Genomic DNA, 14076 nt, shown 5'->3' with positions numbered 1-14076 from the left:
GGTCATCCGTGCAGAATCATAGATAATGACCATATCTATCAGATTGCTGAATCTGGATCAGATCAGATCATTTTTATAGCCAATAGGAACAAATCAATTTGCAGTGGCTACGCAGCGCCCGACGTCACGCTCAGACTGATTTTCTGTCTCTCTCGCACGCACTCTTTGTCGTGTCGTTTAATATTAGCGGCGTCTGCCGGAGGAGAGCCATACTGACTTAGTATCGGGTATAACCGTAGAGTTGCGGTGTCCGCAGCAACTCACAACGTTCCCCTCGTTTTTTTTGTATGTTTTTGTTTTTTTTGTTCTGTTCAATCCGTCCCCTGGCTTATCGGGTCGGAAACACCCCTGACTTCACCGTAGCTGGGAAAAATACCGAAAAATATTTATGTTATCGCCAGTACAAGAAATATATATTGTCAACAAAAAATATATATCGATAATATGTCAGTGCCTGACATTGCTATTCAGAATTTCAATGAAAAAAAAAAATAGTGAAGAAACGAGGCAAACGGCGACGGCGATAGCAACTTAGAAAGCATAAACGGAGAAGAGAGTTGGAGAGTTTTGGGCAGCCCAGGGCGTGTGATAGCAACTGCAATAAGTGGTAAATAGATTAATCCCGAGACACAGTGACATCGCAAGCAGCAAAATGAGCGGCGGAGGCATGGACAAGAGTGAACTCTCGTAAGTAAAAATAATTCGCAAGTTCTGCGAAATATCCCCCTTGTCGGCATCCGGAGGCAGCAGATGTTGGGAATGCAAAAGAGATTTTTAAATGCTGCTCTGGCGACTGGGTTTGATGCAATCAATTGTATTATAAACACTCGACACGCGCCGCCTTATTTGCTTTTCATTGTGCTCGCTCTACTGGCCGGATCCAAAAACTTTTCGCGCGTTGAAACTCCCGCGCTTTTGAACTCGCGTCCGCTTGTCGTCAACCGTTTTTGAAAAGTGCGTCGCAGAGGGACCGTATCTCTCAAAGACGTTAATTCCGAAAACCGTTGTGCGCTGCGTTACTCATTTTTGGGCGCCTTTTTGAGTTGGTCAGAAGAGCGCAAATTAAAATTTCGACAAAATAAAACTTTTGAATGTTCTTTCCACGAGACAAAATTAGATCGCTTCGTCGGATCTTGGATTTTTACGCATATCCCCAAAATCTAATTTAAAAATTAAAGGCAGAGGCAAGCGGCACCCCATTTTTCTGCAACAGGCGGCTAAATTGCTTCAAATCATATTTTTCAGGCTTTTGAGTTTTTCCAGCGTGAAACCCCATAAGCAGAAGTCCAATGAATTCAGATCATTTAGCGGATATTGGAAGCCTCAATAGTATAACAGATTTCGTATTGACTGAAGTCACTGAAGAGTCAACTTCCTTCTTTCCGCCTGCATTTTTTGTTGTCTCTCAATGCCTCAAAGACTGTTTTGTTTTAGCAAGATTTCATCTTTTAATGGTTTATGCCTCACATTGCATAATTTCTTCTTATTTGCTTTCTGATCTCTTTACCATCCCGAAATTTGTAGCGCTGCATATCTACCAGATTGCCGCAACTGTCATCTACATAAAGCCTGAAGGAACAAATCAATGTGCAGCCACAGCAATCCCTTCCAAGCGCTTACTCATTCTCTCTCACTCTTTCTCGTGCAGTGTGCGCTCCTTGGCGGAGGGAAGTAAATGCAACTGAAAGTTCGCAACAAAGGAAAGTTTGGCTTCCAGCGCTTAAAAGCTTTCAATAGCTATATAAAAAGCTGGAAATGATAAATATGTGTATTCAATTCAAAATAAACGTAAGAGTAAGAATTTATAACGGCTACAAGTCTGAGAGTTTTTGAGTTTGTACAGGACCGCTTTAAAACGTACGACAGCTATGAAAGACCACCCTGTACATATATTAGATAATATTGTATATAGAAAAAAGCAGTATATTCTCGTTTCAAATCCATTTTTGAGTAGCTTAGAATTACCGTAAAACGGATAATCATACATATGTATATACCAAAAATACCTATCACATAAGCAAAAAGAAAATCATTATTGAAAACTCGATGAAAGAGGCTGTATAGAAGAACCGTACGAAACTGGCATGCATGTACTGTGTATATTTTGAATTTATGGCGAACAAATTATATTGTAAAGTAACGGTTATATGGTTATAAAACGCCGATATGTTCCGCCTATCGCACAAAACTACCGATATTTTTGTATGAATCGATGAGCATAGTCAAAAGTCGGTATGTCTGATATAACGACGTCAAAAAAGAGGATAAGGTTGTTATCGGCGGTGTTGCATGCGCAGATATCGATAGGTGATACCCCATAGAAGCGGTGAAAAGGAAAGAAGTTTCGAACAGAGTGGCAAGGCCAAAATTTAAGGGGATGTAAACTTTTAATAACACGTTTTTATTATATGCTCTTCCTTCTTGATCGTCGTATTCGAATGAATGTGTGTTGGCATATCGATACTTGTCCTCGAGTACATTGGTGTTTCTAATAATACTATCGATGAGTAAATCTTAAACTAATATTCATATCTTACATATCGCCCACTAAGGCAGATAATTGGTTAAACATTTCTTATTCGGTATTGTCTTACTTAACATACGATTAACAACATGAGACCATGGTTTTATCCTTACACTCTACCCAGGGTTTAAGCCTTGCTGGTTCTAGTATACTTCGGAATGGCATTTGCGTCAACTGACAGTCCTCAATGTCGACAACCTCATAACGATCATTATCCAATACTCTATTGATCCTGTACGGTCCTCGATACTTTGGTGCGAACTTCTTATTGATCCCCGGTGTTGTGTCCACATGCCGGACCGCTACATAGTCACCAGGTTCATACTTTAATGGGGCTCTATTTTTATGGGCATACATCTTCTCATTTCTTATCTGGGACAACCGTATGTTCTCACTTGCTATTTCTCTTATAGTTTCCAACTCTGTAAGGTCTGACGCTAACTTCTCCTCTAGGTATTCGGTTAATTCATCTACAACAGCTCCTTTCTGGGGTATTCCAAATGACAATATGCTAGGTGTCTTTTTCGTACTGCTGTTAACGGAGTTATTAATGGCGTGCTCTACCTTGCTCATCAACCTATATCAATCGGCTTGCTCAAGGGGCTCTGACAGTTTTCCTAACATAGGAGTAAGAACACGATTCACCCGCTCTACTTGGCCATTCGCCTGCGGTGCACCTGTAGCTACCTTAATGTAGCAAAAAACTAGAGAACTCTAACGAGGTGAAACAGGTCCCACGATCTGATATTATCCTAGTAGGGCGACTATAGAAATCAAAATATTTACTTAAGGCATCCTTCGCTTCCCGCGTGCTGGTACTATTAACCGGGTACAATTTGACAAACTTAGTGAATGCATCTATAACCACAAGGAGGTGTTTTCGCTTAGATCTAATACTCGGCAACAGACCCAAATGATCAATATGTAGAGTATGAAAAGGAATACACGACTTTGGGATACTATTGAGCGTTCTGTTATGGATTGTTTTAGGCATCGAGTGTAGTATACACGGTAGACAGTTTCTGATGAACCTTGCTACTTTACTTCTCATTGACGGAAACCAGTAGGTCCTCAAAAGGTCACTCACGCACTTCTCTACGGCCAGATGTCCTAGTTTTTCGTGTGACCGCCTTATCAACTGCTCTTTCATACACATTGGTACATAGAGACATAGTTTGTTTTCACAACTCCTCTTGTAAACAATACCATCTACCATTTCAAAATCTACTTCAATTCCATCCTCTAGCATTTTTCGAATCCTAACTACTTCCTTATCTCGCATCTGTTCTGTTTGTAATATCAAATCAACATCTTCTGGCGTTGCACCTACTACCCCAACTATCAATGATTTTAATCTTTCCTCCTGAAACTCTAACTTGTCCCTCTCTACTGTATCTTCAACACATTTGTTCTCTTTATCTGAATTCCTACTACTAATGTACTTTACTCCCCCCCCCCCCCCCCCCCCCCCCCCACATCGTTAACGCTTCCTCTACATTGACTAAAATCTCTAATTTTAATCTTCGATCCATCCTCTTCCCTATATTCACTATTCTCTATGTTATCTCTACAATTACTACCAAGGTTTTCTCTATCATCAGATTTCCACCTATTTCCCAATCTACTTCCTACTGCACTTGATTCTCCACACTCAATCGCAGGGTTCTGTACGGTACTACTACGCTCTCTACTGATATTTAATTCTCTACACTTAATCACAGGGTTCTCTACGGTACCTTTATGCTCACTACCCGAGTTGTCTCTACTTACGCTATTCCTTGTATATTTCTTTCTACTCTCATCTTTTTCCAAATTGGACATTTCTAAACCGTATTTGACTCTATAACCATCCTCTACCATATTCGTCACTTGATCTTGTCTGCTTAGCGTATCAACGTGCGCCATAATGGCCCCAGGTCTGTTGGTTTCGTTAAACCAACTATCCCCGCTGACGAAAGTGCCAACGAGGACAAGTCTGTTCTATAGGTTAGATTTTTATACCCGATACTCAAAATGAGTATTGTTATACCCGATACTCAAAATGAGTATTGGGGTATGTTAGATTTGTGGTAAAAGTGGATGTGTGTAACGTCCAGAAGGAATCGTTTCCGACCCCATAAAGTATATATATTCTTGATCAGCATTAATAGCCGAGTCGATTGAGCCCTGTCTGTCTGTCCGTCCGTCCGTCTGTCCGTCTGTCCGTCCCCTTCAGCGCCTAGTGCTCAAAGACTATAAGAGCTAGAGCAACGATGTTTTGGATCCAGACTTCTGTGATATGTCACTGCTACAAAAATATTTCAAAACTTCGCCCCGCCCACTTCCGCCCACACAAAAGACGAAAATCTGTGGCATCCACAATTTTAAAGATATGAGAAAACCAAAAACGTAGAATTGTAGAGAATGACCATATCTTTAAGACTGCGGAATCTGAATTGGATCGTATTATTATTATAGCCAGCATCAAGAAAACAATTTCATTTTTTCTCGCCCTGTCTCTCTCTAACACACACGTAGCATAGGCGGCTTTGCTTAGAGTAAAACATTAGCGCCTAGATCTCAGAGACTACAAAAGCTAGAGCAACCAAATTTGGTATCCACACTCCTAATATATCGGACCGAGACGAGTTTGTTTCAAAATTTCGCCACACCCCCTTCCGCCCCCGCAAAGGACGAAAATCTGGGGATATTCAAAAATCTCAGAGACTATTAAGGCTAGAGTAACCAAATTTGGTATCCGCACTCCTGTTAGATCTTATTATAAAACGTGTATCTCAAAATTTCGCCCCACCCCCTTCCGCCCACACAAAGGACGAAAATCTGTTGCATCCACAATATTGCACATTCGAGAAAACTAAAAACGCAGAATCATAGATAATGACCATATCTATCAGATTGCTGAATCTGGATCAGATCAGATCATTTTTATAGCCAATAGGAACAAATCAATTTGCAGTGGCTACGCAGCGCCCGACGTCACGCTCAGACTGATTTTCTGTCTCTCTCGCACGCACTCTTTGTCGTGTCGTTTAATATTAGCGGCGTCTGCCGGAGGAGAGCCATACTGACTTAGTATCGGGTATAACCGTAGAGTTGCGGTGTCCGCAGCAACTCACAACGTTCCCCCTCGTTTTTTTTTGTATGTTTTTGTTTTTTTTGTTCTGTTCAATCCGTCCCCTGGCTTATCGGGTCGGAAACACCCCTGACTTCACCGTAGCTGGGAAAAATACCGAAAAATATTTATGTTATCGCCAGTACAAGAAATATATATTGTCAACAAAAAATATATATCGATAATATGTCAGTGCCTGACATCGCTATTCAGAATTTCATTGCAAAAAAAAAATAGTGAAGAAACGAGGCAAACGGCGACGGCGATAGCAACTTAGAAAGCATAAACGGAGAAGAGAGTTGGAGAGTTTTGGGCAGCCCAGGGCGTGTGATAGCAACTGCAATAAGTGGTAAATAGATTAATCCCGAGACACAGTGACATCGCAAGCAGCAAAATGAGCGGCGGAGGCATGGACAAGAGAAAACTCTCGTAAGTGAAAATAATTCGCAAGTTCTGCGAAATATCCCCCTTGTCTGTTCGTGCTATTCCTTCTTTTTTTCTTCTGCTGCGCGCACTCACACACTCAGACCATCGGTAGAGTACACACTAGCATTGTGTGTGTGTGTGACTAGCAGCTGCGCGCAGACTGCGGCAGCGCAGTCGGCGTTTAATTGATTTTTCGCGGCAGAAGTTGTACGGCGTATGGCATTCCTTTGGATGTGTGTCCCGGGATAAACAAGGAGCAGGATCAGGAGAAGCGGTGGTGGGGGGAGACATACGAGAGGGAGAGAGAGCGCAAAACACAGTGTGACAGCTGCCGCTGCTGCATTTGAAAGACAAACGGTCTCGTCCAGAGCAAGGCCAAGGATTTTCTGGCCTGCTGCAATTTCCCATTGATTGTCTGTGCATCTCCCTCTCCCCCGCAGAATGGAATTTAATAACTATTTCGTGCAACACCAAATCGGACTAAAACATGATGCAAATGTTTGATGGGCGATAACAACAAGTGCGATCCACCCGCACGTACACATGCACACAGAAAAGAGTACCTGTTATCTATGTCATAGTATCGGCTTGCTCGCTCGCTCCCAACTCGATGCCCAATGAGTAATTCTGACGGCCACCTCCATTTGGCCCAATTCTGAACGGCTGCAAATTTTTCAAGGCGAAAGCGAATCTGAATTCGCGCTGCGCCTTCGTGACGACTGCCGTTGTCCTTGGCCCTGAAACGCCTTCCTTCGCTCCTCACACAATTACACCCCACCACCCAAAAGTGACCCTGAATTTCTCGTCCGCTCGAGTCCTAATCACCATCATCATTGTCATCATCCCCTTCAAGAGGAGAGCATTTGGGCTTCGTTGCGTAGCCTCTTCTGCCCTCTCGACGCTCGTTGTCTTATCAGGTTGTAGATTTGCCTGCCCCCGGTTGCAGACATAACATAACAACAGCTAGAGCCAGCCGCAGCAGTGCCCCCTTCGCTGGGCGGGCTTATAAATAGCTACGCCCTGCCAACCTGCTCAAGAAAATCCATACGAAGTGCATGTGGTAGAATGCGGCAGAGAGAAGGAAGGGGTGCAATCTATGCTGCACGCGACCTCTGCTTTGGTGCCGCTGCTGCTGCTTTTCTTGCGCTGTCAATGCCAGCTGCTTCCGACGGGCCCGTGGTTACGCATCCGGCAGTGACCGACCGCTCGATTCCAGGGTAGGGGCGCAGGCGCCTGCAGGGCTATCGCGTGCCACTCCGCACCTAACTGTTGCTGTGAATGGCCACTGACTCATCAAGGGAGTCGTCACAGCTTGCTTCTTATCGCCCCGTCCCAGTCAGGCATTGTTGCTGGCTCAGCTCTGATTCGCAGATGCCAGCCGCACAGTACTCCCCCGCTAAAGATTCTTTCCGTACTTAATCTGAACGCACTGTTATCTAACCCGGTTTGTTATCAGAAGCGTATTCCAAGGTTCGCAATGTGAAAGTTTTGCAGAGAGAGGAGGGAGAACCTTTTAGAGCGACTATTAATGATTTTCTACTCCTTCTATACAGCACATCGGGGGACTCGCTGTACGAGATCCTGGGACTTCCGAAGACTGCCACCGGAGACGATATCAAGAAGACTTACCGGAAGCTGGCACTCAAATACCATCCGGACAAGAATCCCGACAACGTCGATGCTTCCGATAAGGTAAAGCGATTGTGTTGCATAGATGGGATGATAGGGAGTGTGCCCTAATCATTTTTGCCATTGTCTGGATTTCAGTTCAAGGAGGTGAACCGGGCGCACTCGATTCTGAGCGACCAGACCAAACGCAATATCTACGACAACTATGGCTCCCTGGGACTGTATATAGCCGAGCAGTTCGGCGAGGAGAATGTGAATGCATACTTTGTGGTCACATCGCCGGCGGTGAAGGTCAGTGCGGTGACACTTACGCATACATATACATATACGATGCATATATGATGTGTGCCATTCAACATCTGTATAACGTTTTCTCCCTTGCAGGCCTTGTTTATCTGCTGTGCAGTGGTCACCGGCTGCTGCTGCTGTTGCTGCTGCTGCTGCTGCTGCAACTTCTGCTGCGGCAAGTTCAAGCCGCCGGTCAACGAATCGCACGACCAGTATGCACATCTGAACGTGAGTGATGTTTGAATTGGCCCAGCCAACACCCTGTCCCCAAATCTTAGTCCAACTCCAACTCCGCCCGCTACTAACTGAACCCATTTTGAATTAGTTTAAAAAAAAACGACAGAAAACAAGAAAATCAATCTGGTGCAAGTCTTAAATACTAAATCTATCTACTAACGCATGCCTCCATCCCCCACACCACACTGTAATATCCCCCAAACACACACACACACACACACACACACATTTTGATGATTTTTGTGAGGCCATATAGCATTAGTTCCGTTTGAGAAGCAAATGTTTAGTCAAAAACGTTTCCCCAAGGCGTCCCTAGACCATCCACACATCAAACGTTTACCAGCTAGTAGCTTAACCCGATCAATAAACGTTTACCATTATTTAGTGCATATTATTTACTTGACCTATCAGATTGCTTGGCACGCCCTTTATCTCGTACATACATATATAGTATACAATATGTGCTTTCTTCTCGTACGAATGTTGCACTGATCTGTTGTTAGTTTTTCGTTTTGGTAAGTATTGGTTTTGGTTTTGGTTTCGTATTCGGTAATCAGTATTCCTTGATCCGTAATCCGTAATCCGTAATCCGGGGTAAGCATTTAGAGCTGGGAGGCCAAAGGTAAACACGACTAACCCATCCCCACAAGTGATTCGATCATTCAGTTTAAGTTTCCAAAATATTTCGTATACAAAATTCGATATTGATTATATTTATTTCTATAACATGAACTTCACGAAAATCATCAAATGCTTCCAACGTCTCTCTTTCTCACTCTCACTCTCTCTCTCTCTCTATATATATATATGTATACAAATGTAAATATAATACAGTTGAACATCCAAAAGTCGAACCAATATAATATTATTCAAGGAAAACGTTCGTCTAATGGAGACCGTTGCCATCCGTTTTGGTTCGAAATGTAGAAAATTCGAGTTATGGAAGTTCAACTGTACTGTATGTGCATATACATATGTGAATATATATTTGTATATGTATCTCTTGACTAAAAATAACACATAATCGGGCTCCCTGCGATATTCAGTCTGGGAATTACTATCGAATTTCCAGACGAGTTTTGATTTGATCCACGATTGTTTTTCTTGTTTTTGTACGTGCTCCATTACGCATTCAGACTTTTGAATTGGTTTTCATTTGCATTCGCGCACTGCATTTTGTTCAGCCTTATTCTTTGTTTGTTTGCTCCAATGCAAGCAAGAGAAGCCGACGATACGATTTACGTTTCTATTTTTGTTTAACTTTTTTTCTCAAAACTCTTCGATCGACTCATCAATCCACCTACTACTCTCCCACCACCACCACCACCACAACCACCACCAACCAACCAACCAACCAACCACCTCCACACACAAACGGCTCATTCGCTCCGATAGCGCCCCGATGGCAATCGAGAGGCTAGTGATCTGCCACCGCACCTGGGACAGCAGCCACGTCTTGTAAGTATGCGAATCGAAATCGAAAATGACACCGGCACGAGTACCGCATGAGATCAGAGCAGCCTCAAGTCCTCTCTAACCAAGCAACTACATACTACTTACAACCGTAACACTAACAAGCCCAAAGCAGACTCAAAATGATACCGGCACGAGTACCGCATGAGATCAGAGCAGCCTCAAGTCCTCTCTAACCAAGCAACTACATACTACTTAAAACCGTAACACTAACAAGCCCAAAGCAGACTCCAAATTTAAACCAAATTCCGAGCTCGGACCCAATCAGAACTGTTATGTTTGGGAACGAAATTTAGACGCCCGCACACTTATTTAGTTGTCAAAATTAACCCAGTATAAATTGAAGAAGACGGAGTGAAAAGCAAAGTGTTCTGTGGAAGCGGGTTCAATCGTTCCATTCTGCTGTAAGTGCTTGGGTAAATGTCTTATGATTTTCCTATAACCGCTCTCCTCCTCTGGCCAATTTTGATTTCGTAGTGTGTATTTGGCTTGCCCTCTAACCCTATAACCCTCTAACAAAGTAGCATACTAGCATACATAAATGTAATTTAGTGCTTGTAGACCGCTCTGTGTACCGCTTACTTCCAACAGTTTTTGACTAAACATTGCCGAAGGAACCACTCCGATCACACACTCTACTAACACACACACACACACACACACAGACACACGAGACTCTCGAAACAAGAGCTCCAGTTGGACGAGCATTTCTAACCCCGTTCTTGTGTGCCCCCGCAGGAGGACGTTGATCTGGACGACGTGAATCTTGGTGCGGGCGGCGGCCCCGTCACCTCGCAGCCACGCGAGCAGTCCACCGTCTTCGCCATGCCACCGCCGAGTGGAGCAGCTGTGGGCGTGAATCCATTCACCGGCGCCCCCGTGGCGGCCAACGAGAACACGTCGCTGAACACCACAGAGCAGACAACATACACGCCAGGTATATAAAGAGTCGAGCCAGCCAGCCAGCATAAAAACTTATCCCTAAAGCGTCTTTGACCATCGAACTTGTTAAATGTGCGCAACGTAACTCGAACAAATATTGTAACCTCCGGTCTCGTTCTGAACCGAAACTGAAAGAAACTGTTAACTCTCGAAATATCCCAGCCAGCGCAGCGCCCACATACATACTCGTACATAACACCTCTCTAGCAGTTAAGCTCTCGTGTACTCGATGAGGCCCAGTCTGAATCTGAGGCCCGAATAGTATATTTTTAAACTCGAATCAATCTACCATGTATGTAAAGTCTCTGCCAAGCCATACCAACACATCCAGCCGGTCATGCGATCTACACTCTACAGATACTCTCGTATACACGAACAACTTTTAGTTTGAAACATTGCCCGATCGACTTATGATTTGCGACTTATGATGTGACTGATGCCCGCCATATCCTTCCGTTCCTCAGGTCTGCGGCACCTACAGTCTCACAGTCACCGCTCCTAAACGCCCCTTCAAGCATTTGCAAGTTTTCGTTTTGTTAACATTTTATATTAAATTAACAACCGTCTTGGCAACAAATAAATTTTCAAAGATGAAAGACACTGCCATGATCTGCTGAAAAGTATATTCGGAATTTTGTTAACATTTTGTTCGATTCGTTTGTTATGCAACATGTGGAATTTTATTTTGTTATCACTTATCACTCTCTACTCTATTCTCTCTCTCTCTCTCTCTCTCTCTCTCTTCACCTCTAGATATGGTTAATCAAAAATATTAGGCGAGCCCAAGCCCCCTGTGCATGCTTACGTTTCAGATATAGACACAGACACATAAACAGAAACAGAAACAGAACAGAAGAAAAGTTAAGCAGAGCAAAAGCTGATTTATTTGATAACTATTAAAATTGTTTTTAAGATGAGTGCCCGTTATGTTGAAACGAGAAAACATATAACTTATGTATTACTGTAAGCTGTAGCACTTAACTCTAATTTTAAATAAATATACTTTGAGGCGACGCTGCCAGCTTCCAATTAATGCAAATGCAGATGCAGATGCAGATGCCGATGCCGATGCCGATGCCAGTCAGGGTTGATTTTGGTCCATATTTCGTGTAACCGTTTCATCATTTCCATTGTTCAGGCCAGGCCCCTCAGGTCTGCACCCGTGTACGCATAGATATACATATATACCATACCTACATAACATACAACTCGAAACGAGAGCGCACCAATAATATACATACTATATAGAGTACGAGTATAGTATTTCGATTCAATTGCATGCCGATAGTTTATCAAATCAGATCTATGAAATATGTATCTAAAAATTTGCTTAGGAAAAGGACAGCGGATCGCCCTCCTTCCTGCGTAGCTCCGTGAATTGAATTGTGTGTTTTAACCGAACCGAACCGAACCAAACCGAATCGAATCGAATTGACTCGACTCGACAGAATTCAACGTGGAAGGAGGCACCTGTAATTATATATATATATATATGTATGTAAATGATATATGTATATTAGTTTGCATTTGTGTCGTTGCCTAGCCTTCGGTTAGCTAAATTGTTCTGGAATTTTCCTCTTCACCGATTGTTTCTGTTTCGCACCAAATTGTTAATGAATTAACTTATGTAAAGCAGACAGAATATATCCTATTGCAGCTGTCGATCGGTGAGCGGTGGCGGGTCGAGAGTAGATTGCTCAGATCCGACCCGACCCGATCCGATCCAAATGCAAATGTAAATAAGTCAAGTTAAACAATTAAGCATCACACACCAGACAAACAGAGGAGGAAGATGAGGAGGAGAAGACGATGAAAGGCGACACGTAAAGGAATATATAAACTATAATAATAGCCTCCATCTTTATACATATATAAATATATATATATATATTTAATACGAGTAATCAAAAGTTAAATTGTAACCCCCCAAAAGTATTGCACATATGTATGTATTCTGTATTCTTTCCAAATTGAATTGCAATTCCTGTTTTTTTTTTGTGTGTCATTTTTGTTGTTAAACCGCTTTTAAATGTAAATGAATGCGATTAGTCCAGCAAGAATTAAATTTTATATACAATACTTGGTAGCCCCTTTATTCTAACCCTCTAACCCCTTGATATCAATAAAATTATGGCGGAGTCAGAGCAAGTAGCCCCCGCAGTGACAGGGATCGCTGAAACTCCCTCGATCCAGGCTCTGTGCCGACCTCCAAAAAGGATCGATGGGGGTCTACTCTTCTGGTCTATACATAGTATAACATGCATACATATATGAAATTCAATTAATGATAATTACATTTTACGGATTTGCGTGTGTATTTATTGTTCAAGTACAAGTCAAAAGCAAAAGCAAAAGCAAAAGCAAAAACAAAACAAAACAAAAAATACAAGTAAACTACATTTAAACCTAATAACATTGTTTTCAAATTTGAATTATACTCTGGTATGAGTCGGTCCATGAAGCCGAAATCAATAAAAATTTACTATATAAACTATACAAGTACTGTGGATATGCTATACTTCTCCTGGTTAGAGGGCAAACGCTTCCAGAGGATACTTCTACAGATCAGCCTCGAAGTGTTGGAAATCTGAATCTGAGAATACTTCTGCTTATCGAGTGTCCCCCAGACGACTCGTTTTCGATCCTCCTGCAAAGCTCAACAAGGAACGCAGTTTCTCTTCTGCTCTGCTCTGTTGTTACCGTTATCCCGATGGCCGATGGCGGATGGCGGATGGTAAACAAACTGGGCGACAAGCTAACCGTCCTCTTTCCTCGCCCGCCTTCGCTGGGGGTGAACTTTTGACAGCTGATACAGTTAGCTTTTACTCGCACTCGCACTCGCTCTTTCTGACTTTGTTTTGTTTTGGGGCAGTAACTCAGCCACTAGCCAGCACATGCGCCGTCTCCTCACAGCTCTCTCTCTTTCGCTCTCTCGCTCTTTGTCGCTCTCCCCCCGCGTCTGCCTAGAAAAGGGGGCAAAGGAAGGCGGCTCGAAACTTCGCTGCAGAGTTGTCAGAAGCCGAAGGGCCGTCAGTCGGGAGAGTTTGTTGCGCGGCGCATTTCCTGCCACACGAGAAAGAGAGAGACAGAAGGGAACAAGAATTTTCCTGGCTGCTGCTCCTGCCAGATCCGATTCGGGAGGAAACATTAAAGTGTAAAATGTGAAATGTGTTCGCTATAATTGTCGCAGATAAATCAATTCCGTTGTTAACCAGATTACGGACGGAGACCTGGCGAAGAGTGCCTGCCAGTGTGCCGAACGGGGAGGTGGCGAAAACCAGGCGAAAAAGGCAAATCAAATCAAAAGCAAGCCGTGGAAAAATTCCCCAACTCTGGCTGTGGCTGTGGGTGTGGGTGTGGGTGTCGGTGTCAGTGCCAGTGCCAGTGTGTGTGAGCTTGTGTGTTTGTGTGTTTGTGCGTGGCTTTTTCGCTTTTATTTTTTCAT

The 14076-nt window shown here is 43.2% G+C and overlaps 1 protein-coding gene across 3 annotated transcripts; it reads left to right on the top strand.

The window, feature by feature from the left end:
- Window positions 1-472: 472 nt before the first annotated feature.
- On the top strand, window positions 473-12710 carry LOC108152732 (dnaJ homolog subfamily C member 5 homolog). 3 transcript variants are annotated; one of them, XM_033388118.1, is made up of 7 exons: window positions 473-687; window positions 7616-7754; window positions 7830-7982; window positions 8076-8207; window positions 9612-9674; window positions 10428-10626; window positions 11385-12710. In XM_033388118.1, the coding sequence occupies exons 1-7, from the start codon at window positions 653-655 to the stop codon at window positions 11405-11407; spliced, it is 744 nt and encodes a 247-aa protein (XP_033244009.1). In that variant the 5' UTR covers window positions 473-652; the 3' UTR covers window positions 11408-12710. The 3 variants fall into 3 exon arrangements, with proteins under 3 accessions (XP_033244009.1, XP_017137763.2, XP_017137764.2); XM_017282274.2 differs by lacking the exon at window positions 473-687 and adding an exon at window positions 5843-6065; XM_017282275.2 differs by lacking the exons at window positions 473-687; window positions 9612-9674 and adding an exon at window positions 5844-6065.
- The last annotated feature ends 1366 nt before the right edge of the window (window positions 12711-14076 follow it).

The sequence above is a fragment of the Drosophila miranda genome, chromosome XR, assembly GCF_003369915.1.
Source record: "Drosophila miranda strain MSH22 chromosome XR, D.miranda_PacBio2.1, whole genome shotgun sequence".
Taxonomy (NCBI): domain Eukaryota; kingdom Metazoa; phylum Arthropoda; class Insecta; order Diptera; family Drosophilidae; genus Drosophila; species Drosophila miranda.
Note: the sequence above shows the minus strand (reverse complement) of the source record. Positions and strands in the feature narration are given on the sequence as shown.